We start from the raw sequence: 18,990 nt of genomic DNA, 5'->3' as shown, positions 1-18,990 counted from the left end.
GGGCGTCGCTAGATGCTGGGGCGGGGCGAAGACGTAAGCGGGGCGGAGTTTGCAGCCGTCGCGCACGCGCCTGGTCTGGTCGCGTCGAGTGTGCGTGCGTGCGTGCGTGTTTGCGTGTGGTCACAGTTCCCGCCATCAGCCGCTCTCGCTGTGTAGGGGGAGTGAGCCGCCTAGCTTTTCTGGGCTCAGTGACCCTTCCTTCTGTACCCCTGGCTCCTCCCCCTCCACGCGGATTCTGTGCTTCCGGCAGGCCTGTTCCGGGGCTTCGGACCCTCAGGCTCAGGTAAGGAGCCCAGGGCAGCTTCTCAATTGAGCCCTTTTCTCTACCCCCCCTCCCCCGTGCGGTCCGCCCACTCAGCGTTCACTCTTGTGGAGTTCGCCCCGCCGCTACTCAGCCGGCCCGCAGCTCCTCTGCACTCTCTGGGTTTCACAGGTACCCTATTTGGGTGTTTCCCCTAGATTTTCTCTCTCCTTTGACCTGCTCTGTACTGTCACTTGCTCCTTTTGCATCTCGAACCTGGTTCCTTTTCTCTGGGGCTGTCTTCGTCCGCCGCTTGCCCCCTAGCAAGGCCTGCTGTCTGATTAGGTGACTTCGTTGTCTTATATTCATCAGGTCTTGGACATGATACTTATTCTCTGTCTTGACCATTGTTCATCATTTCTTAATCGTCTCCATTAAAAGGCATGGAGGGTATTTTTGTCGTGCATTTGCTTGCATCCCATATGTAGCCATCACATCAAGCTGTCAGGTTTACCCATTTTAAGTGATGTCCAAGAAAGGAAATGATAATTGATTGCAAAATGCTGTATTTTGGAGTGATGTCCTGTAGCAGTTTTGTGGTATTGCTCTCCAAATTTCAGCTCTGTGTAAATGCCTCTTTATGGGTGGCAGTGCATGACAAGTCTTCAACTAGGAGAGATATCAAAGAGAGAACGTTAAATAGGCATTGTATGTCGTGGGTTAGAGATCAGGGGTAGTCGAGGCTGGATATGTAGATATAACCTGTGTATGAATATATATGTGTATGTGTCTGCCATGTAGATAGTTTTGGATGAGGTGCTTAAAGTGATTGTAGTGGTAGAAAAGAAAGGCACTTAAGATGGAGCATTTAGATATTCTTGATGTCTAATAACTGGATAGAGGGGATGAATCTTGCAAGAGATGAAAGAAGTCATGCATAGTGTCTGCTGAAAAGTAAAATTGAAGCTGGACTGAGAAACGCAGTGATGTAAAAGTAATTCATAGTCTTAGGGATGTTTGGGTTTAGTCCTAGTTCTTCTTTTGCTCTTCCATTCTTTCCTCAGTTTTAAATTCCACCTATGTACTGATGTGTTATGAAGTTTTATTTCCAGCCTATTTTGTTTTCTACTTCATATCCAAGTAGCCAACTGTCTGCTTGACATCTCAACTTTTTTCTTAGGAATTTTAAATTGTAACATGTCTAAAACCAAAGTGTTGATCATTCTCTTCATACATACCCAGATTCTTTCTCCTCCAGTGTCCCGTTTCATTAAATTGTGTATACATGTCTTCACTAGAAAATGAGTTATTTTTCCTGCCATGCACACATACCCTCTCCAAGTTCTGTCTATTCTACTTCTACTTCTTGAATCTATTTTTGTACATCTCACTATCATTTTTCTAATTCAAGCTACAGTTCTTCCTACCTGGGCTTTATATTTATCTGGCTCCCAGCATTCTCATCTATAAAATAGGAATAATAAGTTTGTACTTTATTTGATTGTTATGATGATTAAATGAAATAACCATGGTGAGCACATGACACACATAAATTGGTAAGAATTAATTGTTCTTGTAATTGTTGTAAGCTGAACAATTTCAGTACTTTCCTATCTGATTGCCCAATTTTTTTTCCTCATTCTTGTTTCTTTCTACTCTCCTTCCTAAACAAACCACATCACTTCTCCACGCAACAATAATATATCATTTCTTTTCTTGAAACCCTTTATTGTATTTTCCTGTTGCTAAATGCTTATTACATTTAGGATAAAATTTCAAAATCCTTCCTGTGATCTGCATCTGCATAACCTGATTCTTGTTTGCTTCATCTTACACCATCCTTCTTTCTGTCACCTCTAGTAGCCTAGTATACCAAATTATGTTCCAATATAGTGCCTTTGTGTATATTGATCTGTTTACCTGAATTGTTCCAGTGCCACCATCTCCAATCAACTCATTCTTCAATTTTTATCTTCAGTTGTAGTTTCTTAGAGAATAAAAACAGAGAAAAAAAATCTTGATTTTTTTTTTTTTTTCTTCCCCCCTTCTGAATCTTCAGGTCTTAAATCATAAGTTTCATCATGCCCTGTATTTTACTTTATATCATTTTTCAGAACTTGTAATTATAGATTTATTTGTATGTTTATTGGAAGCCTCTCTCATTGGCATATGAGAGTGATGATTTTATTTTTATTCCTCAAGAATTTGTTAAATGATTATGTATGTAAGAAATTAAAAAAAAAAAAAAGAATTTGTTAAATGAATAAGTAAACTAGAACTTGCTATAAGAATCATCACGTCTACTTTCTGATAGGCCTTGGTAGGTTCAGTGATAAATAGACATATGATGGTTTTAAGGATCTGTTTGCTCACACAAATCTCTTGTGTTCAAATGTATGTTATGATCCTCTGTTTTTGTTTCTGATTTTGAATAATCAATAGTATTTAATGTGATTTTGAATAACTAGTAGTATTTAATGTAAATCAGGAAGTTAAAAAAGTTGTGTCTTAGAAGTATTAACCTAATGATATTCTTATCACAAGAAACACCTTTTTCCATTCTGCAGACAAATTAAAGGATGCATCCAAAAAAGGGGCAGGGTTTCAGTTTTGAAAACTTTTCTTTCCAACTCCACCCCCTCACTGGTACTAGCTAGGAATTGAACCCAGGGTTGCTCTATCACTGACCAACATCCTTCCTTTTAAGGTTTATTTTGAAACAGGGTCTCACGAAGTTGCCCATGCTGGCCTCAAACTTATGATCCTCCTGCCTCAACAACCTAAGTAACTGGGTTTATAGGCATGTACAACCATGCCTGACATCCAGCTTTGGGTAAATTATGTTCCACTTCAGGGCCTTTGTGTATATTGTTCTGTTTACTTGAATTATTCCAGTACCACGATCCCCAGTCAACTCATTCTTCAATTTTCAGCTTAAGTTGTAGTTTCTTAGAGAACATAAACTTTTTATGAGATTTTTGTGTCTCATAAAATTATTCAGATTTTAAACTGCTCGAATTGAAGATAAACTTTGTCTAGACAAACATCCTTCTTTACTCTCAACTTTAACACTAATTTTATCTCCATTGCACATTTGTTTTATGACCTTTTTATTAGGAAAGAAAGCCCTTGGGTATCAGAATAGTGGTGTATATATTTTAACAACAGGTTAAACTATCAGACCAGTGAAGGTGAGGTTTTTATAAGTAAGAAAAATTCATACTTAGGTCAATTCCTAGTGAATGAGAAATGAAATATTAAAATAATTTTTTAAAATAGAATTTATGTTGAAAAATAGGGAATAAAAAATAGACAATATGCAAATGTCAGGCAGTTGAATTTATTTTCTAAGTAGTGACAAGCTAGGGAAAAAGTTTGAGATGAAATTAGTACCATCAGTCACAAATATTTAGCACTTACTAAATGTTTGTTATTTTGTTAGAATATAAAAGTTCTGTGTCTATGTGTCATTACCCCCACCCCTGCCCGGCCCCTGTACCCACCACCTTAGGGAGACAGTTAAGGAGACTAGTACATACTTTGAAAATTTTTTTTAAAAAAGTATTTTTTTCAGAAAAGAAATTGTAGTATAAAGATTCGTTGGCAGAAAAATCCTGAGAGAATGGGGACTTGTAAAATGATTTCAATTCACTGATGAGGATGAACTGTGGAAGTGGTTAAAGCCGTGGGTTCTTGTCAGAAACACTTTGTGTCTTATTGATTCTGTATTCATAAATTACTTAATCTCTCTAAGCCAGTTTTCTCATTGGTAAATTAGATAACTTAGTAATGATCCTTGTCCTTTAGTGTTATTGTGAAAATTAAATGAAGTAATGCATGTATGGTACTAAGCACTGTGCTTAGTAAATGTTGCATAATGCATATTTAATGCATTGATGGCAAAATGATGACTTTCTGAATTAGGGTAGTAACTATGAAAAGACTGGGTTTTAATATTAAACCTGATGTTAAGATTTCTTGCCTGTATGATGGTAGAAGGAGAAAAGTATGAACCTTTCAATGAGGCCGTGGACTGCATCTTCTCTCTCTTTCTCTCTCTCTCTCTCTCTCTCTCACACACACACACACATACATGTGTGTGTGTGTGTGTATATATATATANAAATGTTTCTATAACCAGTTTATTTATTTAAATGCTACATTTAAGGTGCTGTTTTGAAAACATTGTTCAGAGGGTATTCTGTGGTCAAGAAAACATGCTAAAACATAAAATTATTACTAAAAAATAAACACAGAAATCTTGTCAGTTCTCGCTGATTTGCATATACTCTTGGAAACATATCAAAAACAAAAACATGACTTACTTTTCAGTGACTTTTACTAAAAAGCCCTATGTAATAACAATTCACCTTTATTCTGATCCTTGTGCCAAAGGCAATGCACTCTTCTTGGGAAACTACTCATATTCTGCAGCTATGCCAGTTCTCCAGGAGCCATCAACTCAGCTAAAGAAAATATAAGTGTGCCTTTTTAAAAATGATTCAATATACAAAATTAAAACTTAAGAAAGAAGAAATTGATCATTTATACAACAGTTAACCCCTCAATGATTTACAAACCACAAATCACTTACTGAAAATATTTAAAATGATGCACAACACATACAGGCATGCACATCAACAATTTTAGGAACGTATCTGCTGTGGTAAATAAGGGACTACAGAGGAGCCTGCACCTTGATCACCTTGTGTTCTGATTTATTTATTCCTGCTACATTTTGAAACTAAGAAGCCTGAGCAAAAGTATAGCCTTTGTTGTCTTTATAAACACTGCTACAATGACATCTTAGTCTTAAAACATCATTTTCATGATGTGTTTAAATACAAATAAAGTGAGTAAAATTGTTTCCAAAATTTAAAAAATAAAACACCTATTTTTCAATTTTAGACCTTTTTTTAAAGCCTGAACTTGCCCTGAAATTCTACCCAAACATCCTTCACTGCCTAATTAAATGCAACAACATCAACTTTAAAAACCTGATCATTTAGTACTCAGAGTAAACTACAAAGTGGTAGGAATATATATGTGTGTGTGTAAATATATATATATATATATATATATATATTTACACACACACATATATATTCCTACCACTTTGTAGTTTACTCTGAGTACTAAATGATCAGGTTTTTAAAGTTGATGTTGTTGCATTTAATTAGGCAGTGAAGGATGTTTGGGTAGAATTTCAGGGCAAGTTCAGGCTTTAAAAAAAGGTCTAAAATTGAAAAATAGGTGTTTTATTTTTTAAATTTTGGAAACAATTTTACTCACTTTATTTGTATTTAAACACATCATGAAAATGATGTTTTAAGACTAAGATGTCATTGTAGCAGTGTTTATAAAGACAACAAAGGCTATACTTTTGCTCAGGCTTCTTAGTTTCAAAATGTAGCAGGAATAAATAAATCAGAACACAAGGTGATCAAGGTGCAGGCTCCTCTGTAGTCCCTTATTTACCACAGCAGATACGTTCCTAAAATTGTTGATGTGCATGCCTGTATGTGTTGTGCATCATTTTAAATATTTTCAGTAAGTGATTTGTGGTTTGTAAATCATTGAGGGGTTAACTGTTGTATAAATGATCAATTTCTTCTTTCTTAAGTTTTAATTTTGTATATTGAATCATTTTTAAAAAGGCACACTTATATTTTCTTTAGCTGAGTTGATGGCTCCTGGAGAACTGGCATAGCTGCAGAATATGAGTAGTTTCCCAAGAAGAGTGCATTGCCTTTGGCACAAGGATCAGAATAAAGGTGAATTGTTATTACATAGGGCTTTTTAGTAAAAGTCACTGAAAAGTAAGTCATGTTTTTGTTTTTGATATGTTTCCAAGAGTATATGCAAATCAGCGAGAACTGACAAGATTTCTGTGTTTATTTTTTAGTAATAATTTTATGTTTTAGCATGTTTTCTTGACCACAGAATACCCTCTGAACAATGTTTTCAAAACAGCACCTTAAATGTAGCATTTAAATAAATAAACTGGTTATAGAAACATTTTTGCAATATTATTGATTGAGCTATGATGAAGTGCTGCAACTTGGACCATAATTTTAATTGCAAAAAAGTTTAGGGAAAGGGGATACTCTTAGAACATACTTAGAGAATAATTCATTTTAATTATCTTCTTTCTAATATTGCTTTGATTAGAGAATTAGCATTATAGAGTTCAAGGAAACTTTATCTTAGGTTCATAGAAAGTTTAACTGTTACTAAATCATGCTTAGTACTGAAAAAGAAACTTAGTTTTTTTCCTGTGACCAAGAAGGGCAAGCCCTAATCATGTGATGAATGTACAAAAGTAGTTATTGTTAATTCATTTAGTGCAAAAGCAGGTAGCAGACTAAATTGAGGCGTTAAGAAAAAGGTTTATTATATTAGTTCTATTCATTTTTTAAAATATTTTTAGTTATACATGAGCATAATATTTTATTTCATGTATTGATTTTTATGTGGTGCTGAGGATTGAACCCAGTGCCTCACCTGTACGAGGCAAGCGCTCTGCCACTGAGCCCAACCCCAGCCCAGGTTCTATTAATTTTATGTCCTGCATGGTTTAGTTTTTTTCCTTAGAAGAAGGAAAGGTTTCTAGCAGAAATGGTTAAGAAAATGTTCGTTGTCTAGAGTGCACTGAAGCACACTTATAATCCCAGCAACTCAAGAGGCTCAGGCAGGAGGATTACAAGTTTGAGGCCAGCCTCAGCAATTTAGCATGACTCTGTCTCCAAAAAAAAAAAAATAAAAGGGCTGAGAATGTAGTTCAGTGATAAAATGCCCCTGGATTTCATCCCTTGCACCAAGAGAAAAGAAAGAAAATGTTTAGTATCTAAAGTAAAATTTTATGCAGTTAATCAAAACTCTGCATCAAAATGTTTGAGAGGAATAGACAATTAGCTAGAAACAGAAGTAACCAGTAACATTTTTATTTCTCATTTATTTTAGTGAACTTTGAACTCCTCATCTAAATTTTATTAAATAATGTCATTTTTAATAAGGCAAACTTTAATAATGGGCTTATTTTGGCAGCCTGACCAATAAATAATGAGACATAAGGAAAGCTGAGGGAAATTGACAAAAGATAAAACTGTTAATATGGAGTTTCATCATTGAGCAATGAATAACACTAGTTCCAATTTGGGAAAGCTTACTAGGTTCTTAGGTATTGTTTTCTGTTACTGCATATTAATTCATATTAATAAATGATCAGTCTTCCATTGAGTTATTAACAAGATGTTAGGACAGCTTTGCACTCAGTGGGGAAGTTTAGATGCACATAGAAAAAGCTTTAGATGTAATCTTCAAAAAATGAGTTACATGTAATACAGCACATAGCAGTACTCTTACGAAGAGCTTAGATATAATCCTACATTGGCCATATAAAAGAGATTTATGATTCTGCTATCTGCTATTGTATATTTTAATAGCAAATTGAATAAAATTAGTGTTATTTTGTTCATTATTCTTGAACAATGCGTTTCTGTCTCCTGTGCATCAGACATCGTCTTAGTGGGGACAGAGAAATTAAAAAACATCTTCCCTGTCTTCAAGCTGCAGAGTCTAGATAGACAGACAAAGAAATAAACAGTTTATAATACAATGTGATAACTATTCTGCTAGAGGTAACTAAGCTAACACAACAGGAAGACAGAAGGATTTAAACAGTTCCATTGTGGATATGGGGAAGAGAACAAGTGAAGAGTTAGGAAAACTTACTTTAAAGAGTTGAACCTTGATTTTAGAGCCAAGAAAAGAAATTTTAAGAGGGCCAAAGATGGGGAACAGAATAAAAAATTTTCTAGACATCCACCACAGAGTGTACAAGTGTATATATGGCATTAGGGGAAAATTGCAAGCAGTTCAGATGATGGGATTTTGGGGAAGTTTATTGATATTGGGAATAGAGAGGTAATCAGGGTCTAGATCATGGGACCTTTATATCATGTTAATGAGTTTAGACTTTATTATAAGGACAGAGGAAAGCCATTTAATGATATTTTAAAAATGTGATATGATTTGATCTATAGTTCATTATAAAACTGTATGAAAAGTATATGGAGGTAGAATTTACAGAACTACCTACCATTTCCAAACTAATACCAATAATCATCAAGAAAGAAGTCAAAGAACTGTCATGTTTCTGGCATGGAATCTATTGTAGAAGAGCAACCACATATTCTTTGCAGTATTGAGAAGTAGAGTGCAAATGATTTTAAGGACATACCCTAATAACAAAGCCACAAATAATTAATTTCAAACAAAATTATAAATACAATTTTTATTCAGATTTCTTCAGTTACTAGTTTGAGCAAAGCATCATATTAATAGAGAGGTCTGTGTATGGTAATGAGCTCAATTACTTTAAGGAATTCATACATTCAGCCACTTTTACCAATATCTAAATCTGTCCATAGTAGGCACTCAGAAAACTCTGATGAGATGGGTGAATTATAATAGAGAACTTAAAATGAATAACACTTTTTAACTCTTCAAAATTTTTTCCACGTCTCTTTTAGCCCCAGTTGTTTGCTCAACAGTAACTAAAGGCCTTGAACAGGGGCCCCCCTATGCTGTGTCCTGCCTACAGGTGGATTTTGTTTGATTCATAGTTTTCAAATTAAGTTTGAATTCATTATTCACAATTTAAAATTTAAAACTTTTATATAAAAGTTGAGAGTCTTCATTTTCTTGAAAAAGAAGATGATAAGACAGTGCTAAGTTCACTACTGCTACATGCTATAATTGGCTGGATTGGGTAGTAATTGTTCATGTTTTACCTAAGTCATTACTTGGCTGTTGAGTGGGTGACTTTCATTAACATCTTATTTATAGAGGTTTTTGGAGAAAGAGGAATTGTAGACAAGAAATAAATTCAGTTAGTGAACACTGACTCCATTAATATTAATAGTACTGTCAGCTGAGTGCCTAATATATGCTGTTTCATTCTGAAATATTACAATATTTTCTATTCCTGTTTTGTAAATAGAGAAGGTATGTTACAAGTTAGTAATTAACAGACCTGGCTCCTGATTTCTAGACCTCATGTTTTTCCTTGTGTAATTCCTTTTCTAAATTTTCTAGATGAGCTATGTAGGCAAAGGCATTGTTTAAAGGTTTTTGAATTTATTAGATTATAAGCAAGAATCATTTTAGGGGCAGTGTGTTTTTAAATGTTTGAAATGGTATAAATTCGGCTTAGCAATTTTAGATGTTTGAATATTTATGTATATAACACTTTCTGCTATTACTGTTATTTATTTACTTGCTGGCTTTTGGCAAAGCTAGAAGGGTCTGAGACATCCTATCATTGCTGTAAGTCATTTTTTTTTAAGTATTAAAAGTTCATTCAGGAATGTATTTGTCAAAGTTAAAATTGCTAAAGATTCCTTCTAAGAATGGTAATGTTAAATATAAATGGTAGGTGGCTCTTAGGAAGAGAGCAGTTTTTGTTCTTCCTAAAGATTAAATGTTTTTCTCAAATAATGTAATTCTGGAAGTTAGACTAATTTGATGATTCTCAAACATTTTTATTCCTTTAATATCTTCTGTACATGAAGTTAAGACCTATAAACATTCATAAAAGAAGAAAAGAATTCAACACCATTTAATAATGGTGAGGGCAATCACATTGAGAAAGACATCTTCTCTTGTTCCTAAATTGATGTGTCATTACTGGCAACAACTATTTATGCATTCTGCAAAATGTAGAATTTAAGAACTAGTAGGCATAGGTATTGGACTCTTGGCAAAGAAGGAAACATGTACAGAAGAAATTAAATGTGGTTAGATGCCATCATTGAATGTTAGTACCTGCTTTTGTTCTTTGTTACCTATGTTCTACAATTGATAAGGGCCTTGGAGATTGCTTCATAAAAGTGTTTATTGAAGTGGAGAAATACAAGATGGTTCGTTAAGTATTCTCTTTTAAACTCTAATTTAAAAAAAAAACTTTTAACTCTCTATTTTATTTTCCTTCTTTAGAACCTGTCAGGTGAAGGTATATTTTTGCTTTTTAATTTGGCTAGAAGCAATTTATTTTTAAAGAAAATATGTCTCCCCTGAAGATACATGGTCCTATCAGAATTCGAAGTATGCAGACTGGAATTACAAAGTGGAAAGAAGGATCCTTTGAAATTGTGGAAAAAGAGAACAAAATCAGCCTAGTAGTTCACTACAATAGTGGAGGAATTCCAAGGATATTTCAGGTATTAACTAAATTTTGTTTTTAATGGTTCTTGGATCAGGTCCATCAGTAAATTGCTAAAGACATAATAAGTAACAGAGTAGTCTCTCTTGTTTCTCATTTCCAAGACACCAATACTTTTGTGTACATGATTTATAAAGTATTTAGCACCAGTATTGGCTGTGTATAAGAGAGCAAGAAATAGTCACCCAGTATTGAAAAGAAAACCAGTGTGCAGGAACTTAGAAGGATTATATCTTTTTAAATAACTGTATTTTTAAGTTATTTAAAAAAACACATTAGGACAAGCTTAGTTAATCCTTTTTTCTTTTTATTTATTTTTTTAGTTGTTGATGGACCTTTATTTTATTTTTTTATTTGTATGTTGTGCTGAGAATTAAACCCTGTACCTCACACATATGAGGCAAGCACTCTACCACTGAGCCACAACCCCAGCCTTCCTTTTTGGTTTTAACATAGATGATGAATTCATCATTAGGTTAGTATTAACTTTTAAGAGGATTTACTAGTGTCTTTTAAAGCCAGTGTGTATTTCCTAAATATTTCTGCCAAAAGTCATAGTATGGACTATTTAAGGATAATTGTTCAAGATTGTTTAGATAAATATTTTCTTGTAAGATTTTGAAGGATCCTCTTTATTTTATCACTACAGAAAATTGTTAGTTTTGTTTCCACTTTTCTACTGCTTCTCTTTTGCAAATATGAGTTACTTATATGTTGAATTTAAGAACATAATGTCTGCTGGGTGTCATACACATCTGTAATTCTAGCTATTCAGGAGGCTGAAGCAGGAGGACCTTAAGTTTTAAGGCCAACCTAGGCAATTTAGAGAGACTGTCCTGGAATAAAAAATAAAATTAAAAAAAAAAAAAAAAAGATCTGGGTTAGAGCAATCCTGGGTTCAATCCCCTGCACTACAAAAACAAAACAAAACATAATGTCTCACATTTTTCTGTCCTTAAAAATCCTTTATTGTGGGCTGGGTTGTGGCTCAGCGGTAGCACGCTCACCTAGCTTGTGTGCGGCCCTGGGTTCGATCCTTTATTTATTTTATGAAGCAATAAATTTAAAAAATTGTATTTATAAATAATTAAAAATAAACAAAAAAATCCTTTATTGGGCCTTTAATAGATGAATGGATAAAAAAATGTGGCATATATATACACAGTGGAATATTACTCAGCAATAAAAGAGAATAAAATCATGGCATTTGCAGGTAAATGGATGGAGTTAAAAAAGATAATGCTAAATGAAGTTAGCCAATCCCAAAAAACCGAATGCCGAATGTTTGGTTTAAGGAGGCTGATTCATAGTGGGATAGGAAGCAGGAGTATGGGAGGAATAGACGAACTCTAGGTAGGGCAGAAGGGTTGGAGGGGAAAGGAGGGGGCATGGGGTAATTAATGATGGTGGAATGTGATAATCATTATTATCAAAGTACAGGTATGAAGACACGAATTGGTGTGAATATACTGTGTATACAACCAGAGATATGAAAAATTGTGCTTTATATGTGTAATAAAAATTGTAAGCATTCTGCTGTCATATATAAATAAATAAAAATCTTTTTAAAAAATCTTGTATTGGTTAATTAGGTTATACAAAAGTATAATATTTGTTCTAAACTAAAATACTCTGTTGAAGAGGAGTATATAACTATGCTTAAATAAAAATTTTCGTTTGTCTTTGCTTTTAACTATGAAAATGAATTGTTTATGATTTTATATATCAGATAAGTTGGAGGTGGTGACTGGTAATTGAAATATCTACTGATTGTTCATCTCAACAAAAGAAAGTTGTTTTGAAATAGAATCATTTTTTTCAGTCCTCAGCCAAGGTTGACACTGAGTATTTGAATAGTTAAGCAAACATAGATAGGCGCACAATGACTATATTTGCATTCCCAGCCTCATCTCAGTTCTGGGTCAGTTTACATTCAACAGTCATTTTCTAACCATCTATAGGTTACAGTTGTGGAATCTGTGGTAAGGGCTAAGAATACAGAACTGAATGAAACACCATTCCCCTCAGTTAAACATAACCAAATGCATTTTCAGCTGTAAAAGTATTTCAGTGATACTGAGATAACAAAAGAAGTGAGTGGTTTGTACTCTGGGAATTTAGAGGATAAATAGGAGTTTTCTAAACGTAGTAGAGGTAAGGCAGAAGTAATTTCTCTACATGGACAAACACAAATATGAGTCAACATTCAGGGAAATAGGAAATTAATTTAAAATAAGTGGGCAGTGGGGAGTGAGTGGCAGATTTTGCTGATTCTTCTTTATCCCAAGGGTATCTCAAGTTCTAAGGAGCCTAGCATCTCAAATTAATGTCCTTTGGGGATAGACAAGATATTGAGAAATTAAGGACATGTAGGAGATTTCATGGGAGGTTAAGAATGAAAAGTCCTAAAGAAAGGAAAAGGTAGTGAAAGAAGCAGGAAGAAGAAAGGATTGTCAAAAGACTCCGCTCATTAGATTTAGGAGGTGAGAGAGAAAGAGTCTGGGGAGATTCCCTATCTGAGAGAATGGCAGTCCCTTTTGTGCATTCTGTGAGGGGTAAAAAGAAAAAGTTGTGGTTTGAAGATTGAGAGAGATGAATTATTTGAGATTTCAGGCATTCAGAAGGTAAACAAGCCTGGAGTTCTAACGGAGAGGTCTGGACTTGGGATAAAGAGTGGGGAACTCTTAGCTGGTTGCAGTAGCGCACACCTATAATCCCAGAGGCTTGGGAGGCTGAGGCAGGAGGATTGTGAGTTCAAAGCCAGCCTCAGCAATGGTGAGGTGCTAAGCAACTCAGTGAGACCCTGGCTCAGTGTTGAGTGCCCCTGAGTATCAAAAAAATGAGGGATTTAGCTCAGTTGGTAGAGTATTTGTCTTGTATGCACAAGGCCCTGGGTTCAATCCCCAGCACCACAAAAAAGGAGTTAGGGCTGCAATTGTGGGGGCTACATGGGATTTTTAGTTGTTGAAGTGACCAGTTTCAGAATTATTCTCTTGTTAATGAGCAAACTTGCCTACTTACATTTTTTTAAAAATTTTTAAAGATTTTTTTAAAAAAATGGTAAATAGACTGATGTAATGTCTTTATGTTACCTATTTTTATGTTTTACTAGAGAAAATCGGTAAAATAGTTTTTCATTTTTATCTAAAAAGTGACAAAGAATATTTCTCCCTAATTAAAATTAATGAATGTTATTTCTTTTTTATACTGTTTAAAGGGTATGTCTTCAGCAAAAGGCAGCTTTAGAAACCTTTGTGTAGGCTGGGGATGTGGCTCAAGTGGTAGTGCACTTGCCTGGCATGCACGCGGCGCTGGGTTCGATCCTCAGCACCACATACAAATAAAGATGTTGTGTCCGCTGAAAACTAAAAACCAATAAATATTAAAAAATATTCTCTCTCTAAAAATAAAAAAAGAAACCTTTGTATATTCTGCTAAGGAAGAATATTAGAGGATAAGGCTGGCAGGGATAATTTAGGTAATAAAGAAACTTTAAGATTTATTAATTTAGTATTGTTGAAAGTTTATTTTTGATGTGTTTTTAGAGTGTGAGGATGGTGGCTTGGATTAATGTATCCTTTTACATTGCAACTACCTAAATGATTTACCAAATAATCTTGCAAAGTGTTTGTTCTAAGAAAAAAAGAAAAAGAGACTAATCCAATTTGGTTTTCTGTCTTGGTGGTAGTATAACTGTCCAGGCTCCAAAAATGGTTAGCTCACTGGTTAGCTCACATAACTTTAGAACTATATCTTAAAATAGGAATTTTCTGCCATAAGAGCAAGAGAGCTAGGATTATTTTCTAAAGTCAAGTTTAGAAGTATGTTTGTATCTTCTAAAAGCTTAATCTTTGATTTAAATGTATCAAGAAATGGGAACTCTTTGGTTAAAAACAGATTGAATCAGTATGGAGAAGAGTGAGAAACACTGCTTGGAAAGTATAGAGTTTAGTATTCATTATATAACTTATTGTACATAATTTATATTTTTGATGTTAAGATAATACTTCTTTTGTTTTTGTCAGCTAAGTCATAACATTAAAAATGTGGTGCTTCGGCCCAGTGGAGCAAAACAAAGCCGCCTAATGTTAACTCTACAAGATAATAGCTTCTTGTCTATTGACAAAGTACCAAGTAAGGAAGCAGAGGAAATGAGGTTGTTTCTAGATGCAGTTCATCAAAACAGACTTCATACAGGTAAGCATTAATCATCCCATGGTCTGACATGATGAATACTGATAAAGTATTCAACAAAATATTGGTAAATTGAATTCAGTAGAACATTAAAAAAGGGCTGGGGTGGTCACGGCTTAGTGGTAGAGCGCTTGCCTAGTATGTGTGAGGCACTGGGTTCGATTCTCAGCACCACATATAAATAAAGGAATAAAATAAAGGTTCATCAACATCTAAAAAAATATTTTTTAGTTGTCACCACCCCATCGCCTAAAAAAATATTTTAAAAAAAGAACATTAAAAGAATTAATTGTACACCATGACCATAAAGAATTTATTCCTAGGATGCAATGTTCAGATATGAAAGTCAGTTTATATAATATATCACATTAACAGAATAAAGGACAAAAACTGTTGGATCATCTCAATTGGTACACAAAAAGAATTTGACAAAACTCAACATCCATTCATGATAAAAACACTCAACAGACTTAGAAGGGAACAACTTCAATGATAAAGACCATATGTCAAAAACCCATAGCTATCATACTCAACAGTGAAAAAACTGGAAGCTTTTCCCCTAAGATCAATAATAAGACAAAGCCTGGGTGTGATGTTGCACACCTATAATCTCAGCTACTGAGGAGGCTGAGGCAGGAGGATTGCAAGTTTGAGGCCAGAGTGGACAACTTCTTTATCAAGACCTTGTCTCAAGAAGAAAAAAGAGGGGCTGGGGATGCAGCTCAGTTGATAAAAGTGTTTGCCTTGCATGCACAAGGCCCTCAGTTCGATCCCCAGCATCAAAAAAAAAGAAAGAAAGAAAGAAAAAGGGTTGGAGAAATAGCATGGTGGTAGAGCACCCCTGAATTTAATCCCAGTACTTCAAAAAAAGAAAAACAAGGCAAGGATGCCTGCTCTTGCCACTTCTAATCAGTATAGCATTGGAAGTCTCAGAGCAATTCCTTAATAAAAAGATTCCAAATTGGAAAGGAAGAAATAAAATTATCTCTGTTTACAGATGATTTCATCTTATATGTAAAAAGCCCTACAGATTCTATAAAAATATGTAACTAGGAAAGGAGGAGGATTTAAATTATAATTGGAAAAGTTACCTTATTGCATTAATCTTAATAGACTTGCCTATCTGAATCTGTGTGAATCTTATTCCTAAGTTTTATTCTTCCTGTGAAAACTGAGTTCTATAGAAAATCACATAATATACTCAGGTCCTAAATGTATTTATAGGCATCTTTGTTTCAGGCTCTATCATGAATACTTTTCTAATATTTTATAGTTGACAAAATTTTACTAGAGTATTTCTCAATTTAAGTGTAACATTAAAAACATTAGAAGGGTTGTGAGTGTAGCTTAGTTGAGCACATATTTAGCAGGTACAAGGTACTAGGTTGAATTCCTGTCACCAAAAAATCCCAACAAAACTCATAAGCATTAGAAAATTAAAATGTAACAGCATTACTTTTTATATTTAGTTGATAATGCTATTTGGGTACACTGATTTTTTTTTTTTTAAGTTGTCAGTGGACCTTTATTTTATTTATTTATTTTTTATATAGGGTACTGAGAATCAAACCCAGTGCCTCACACATGCTAGGTAAGTGTTTACCACTTAGCTACAGCCCTAGTGCTGGCACAGCATTTTTATAAAATAAAAACATTGTGATTGTTTGCCATTTAGTACTTACTCATTCATGCCACCAAATCTAAGCTAAGTGAACTTACTAAGCAGTTGGATTTTATTTATTTTTGGTGCTGGGGATCAAACTCAGGCCTCATATAAGCTAGGCAAGTTCTCTGTGTATCCCCCCAGCCCCTAAACAGTTGAATTTTAGAATCAAGAAATTGAGGACAGTACTATTTAAAATTCTTAGGCCAGGTGCAGTGGCATATGCCTGTAATCCCAGCATCTCAGGAGGCTGAGGCATAGAGTCCAAAGTTCAAAGCCAGCCTCAGCAACTTGGCAAGGTATTAAGCAAGTTGGTGAGATCCTGTCTCAAAAAGTAAAAAAGACATCCCTGGGTTTAATCCTAGGTACTAAATAAATAAATAATAAAATTCTTCAACTATGTCAGGAATTTTGTCTACATTTTTGTTTTTCTTTTATTCCATCATATCAATGATATTGACTGAATTGCTGTCATAAAATTGATGTAAGAAAAGCATGTCTTTAAATGCATTGCAGTGGAAAGCATAGTAGACAGGTACCCAAGCTTAAATAACATAATAGAAGACTCTGCTTCAGACCTAAAACAATTTTGGGTTCAGTCCTACCTCTGATTGTTATTTCATTTGTGGTTTTAGACAAGTCACTTAACTTAGTTTCAGTCTCTAAAATGAAAGTTGTGTTATCTTAGTATCGGGGCATTTTAAAGAATGAGGGCTCATTTATGTAAAACATGACTGTGTGAAGCAAGTCATTCCTATTATTAAAATTGCTGGCTGTAGGCTTGATACTCGTTCTTTGATCTTGTACAACTCATTTTAATCTTTTAGATTTAGTTACCTTAGCTTTCCAAAGGGGATTTTATATACTTTGCAGGGACTAGAATAAGACAATGAATATAAAAATACTTTGAGAAATATAAAGCATTTAATATTAAGTGTAGCATTCAAATCAATGCGAAAAAATACTAACAGTTGGTGAACTCTGTTTATAAAACAAAGCTGATAACTAATCGTTTAAGATGGTAAAACAAAATTTTTTATCTCACTTCTTTCATCTAAATAGATTCAGATTGATTGAAAATTTGAATGTGAAAAGCTAAAATGATTAAGTATTATTAAAAGGTGGAGTTAGCTAGGCATGGTGATACAGCCTGTAATCCCAGCAGTCTGGAAGACTGAGGCAGGAGGATCTCAAGTTCGAGGTCAGCCTTGGCAATTTACCAAGACTCTTGACACAAAAAGGTATAGAGATGTAACTTAGTGGTAGAGTACCCCTGGAATCAGTCCCCAGTTTCATCCCTAACACATATACACAATCAAGGCTAGCCCCAGCAATTTAAGGAGACCATATACTGGAATAAAAAAGGTGTGTGGGGACTGGATTACAATATAATCTCTGGTTGGAAAAGACCTTCCTGAGTACTACGTAAAAATGAATTGGGCTGGGGATGTAGCTTAATGGTAGAATGCTTGGCTAGCATGTCTGAGGCCCTGGGTTGGATCCCCAGCATCACATGAATACACACAAAAACAAAAAACTCTGGACTGTATAAAAACTTAGACAATGAAAAAAAAAAAAAACTTAGACAATGTCTGTATCAAGGGGAAAAAAAAGACAAAGGAAGAAAATTATTAGCCAGAATAATATATTAATACCATTAATATACAAAAACTTATTTTTCAAATTAGTAAGAAAAAAGACAACTCAATAGAGAAATGGACAAAAACTGCAAAATATTCAGGAAGAAAAATAGATGGCCGTTAATTGTAAAATAATTTTCACCTTCAGTAATTGAATCAAATTCTTACTGTCACAATGACATTGGTGTGAGGGGAAGCATGGAGATGTTCATGTATTTGATAGGAACTTAGATATATTTTTTGGAAGACTGTGTACTAATGTCAGTTTGGTTTAAAATGACCCATTAACCCAGCAACTGTTATTCTAAGGAGTTTGTTCTACTAAAATTATTCTATTGGGCTGAGGTTGTGGCTCAGAGGTAGCATACTCACCTAGCATATGGGAGGCACTGGGTTTAAGCCTCAGTACCACATAAAAATAAAATAAAGGTTTTGTGTCTACCTACAACTAAAAAATAAATGTTTCAGAAATTATTCTATTAGTAGAAGAGGAAATGTGGAAGGATGTTAAATATTGTTTGCAATTTTGAATAAACCTTCCAAAATAATCATCAATGGGAAATTTGCAAACTTTTAAATAAAAAATATAAACTATTTTGTACATCTTTGTGGGATTCCATGTGAAGTTTCAATTAATGTATACATTTTAATTAATAAACTTGTAGACAGTGCCTTAGAGTGTGTTTTTGGAGGTGTGTCATTATTTCTGACATGTTTCCTTGGCATCTGGAGTCAGTGTTCATGCTCTAAATAAACAGTGACCTTTAACTCTTTCAGACTGTTAATTACCAATATCATAGGAGAATTTCTAGCATTTTCTTTTTTTTTTCCTGTAATCTCAGCAACTCGGGAGGCTGAGGCTGGAGGATTGAGAATTCCCAGCCATCTTCATCAAAAGCAAGGTGCTAAGCAACTCAGTGGGACCTTGTCTCTAAATAAAATAAGGGCTGTGAATGTGACTCAGTAGTTAAGCATCCTTGTGTTCAATCTCTGATACCAAAAAAAAAAAAAAAAAAAAAAAGTTCCC

The 18,990-nt window shown here is 34.3% G+C and overlaps 1 protein-coding gene across 1 annotated transcript in view; it reads left to right on the top strand.

Moving 5' to 3' along the window:
• Positions 1–80: 80 nt before the first annotated feature.
• Positions 81–18,990, top strand: part of Usp37 (ubiquitin specific peptidase 37) — an 85,850-nt gene continuing 66,940 nt past the window's right edge. Inside the window, exons 1-4 of the mRNA XM_048808993.1 lie at positions 81–283; positions 5,920–6,015; positions 10,241–10,464; positions 14,492–14,663. Of these exons, the coding sequence (XP_048664950.1) occupies positions 10,309–10,464; positions 14,492–14,663 (328 nt within the window). The 5' untranslated portion in view covers positions 81–283; positions 5,920–6,015; positions 10,241–10,308. The remainder of the gene's footprint in view (positions 284–5,919; positions 6,016–10,240; positions 10,465–14,491; positions 14,664–18,990) is intronic.

This window comes from Marmota marmota, unplaced genomic scaffold (genome assembly GCF_001458135.2).
Source record: "Marmota marmota marmota unplaced genomic scaffold, marMar, whole genome shotgun sequence".
Lineage (NCBI taxonomy): Eukaryota > Metazoa > Chordata > Mammalia > Rodentia > Sciuridae > Marmota > Marmota marmota.
Note: the sequence above shows the minus strand (reverse complement) of the source record. Positions and strands in the feature narration are given on the sequence as shown.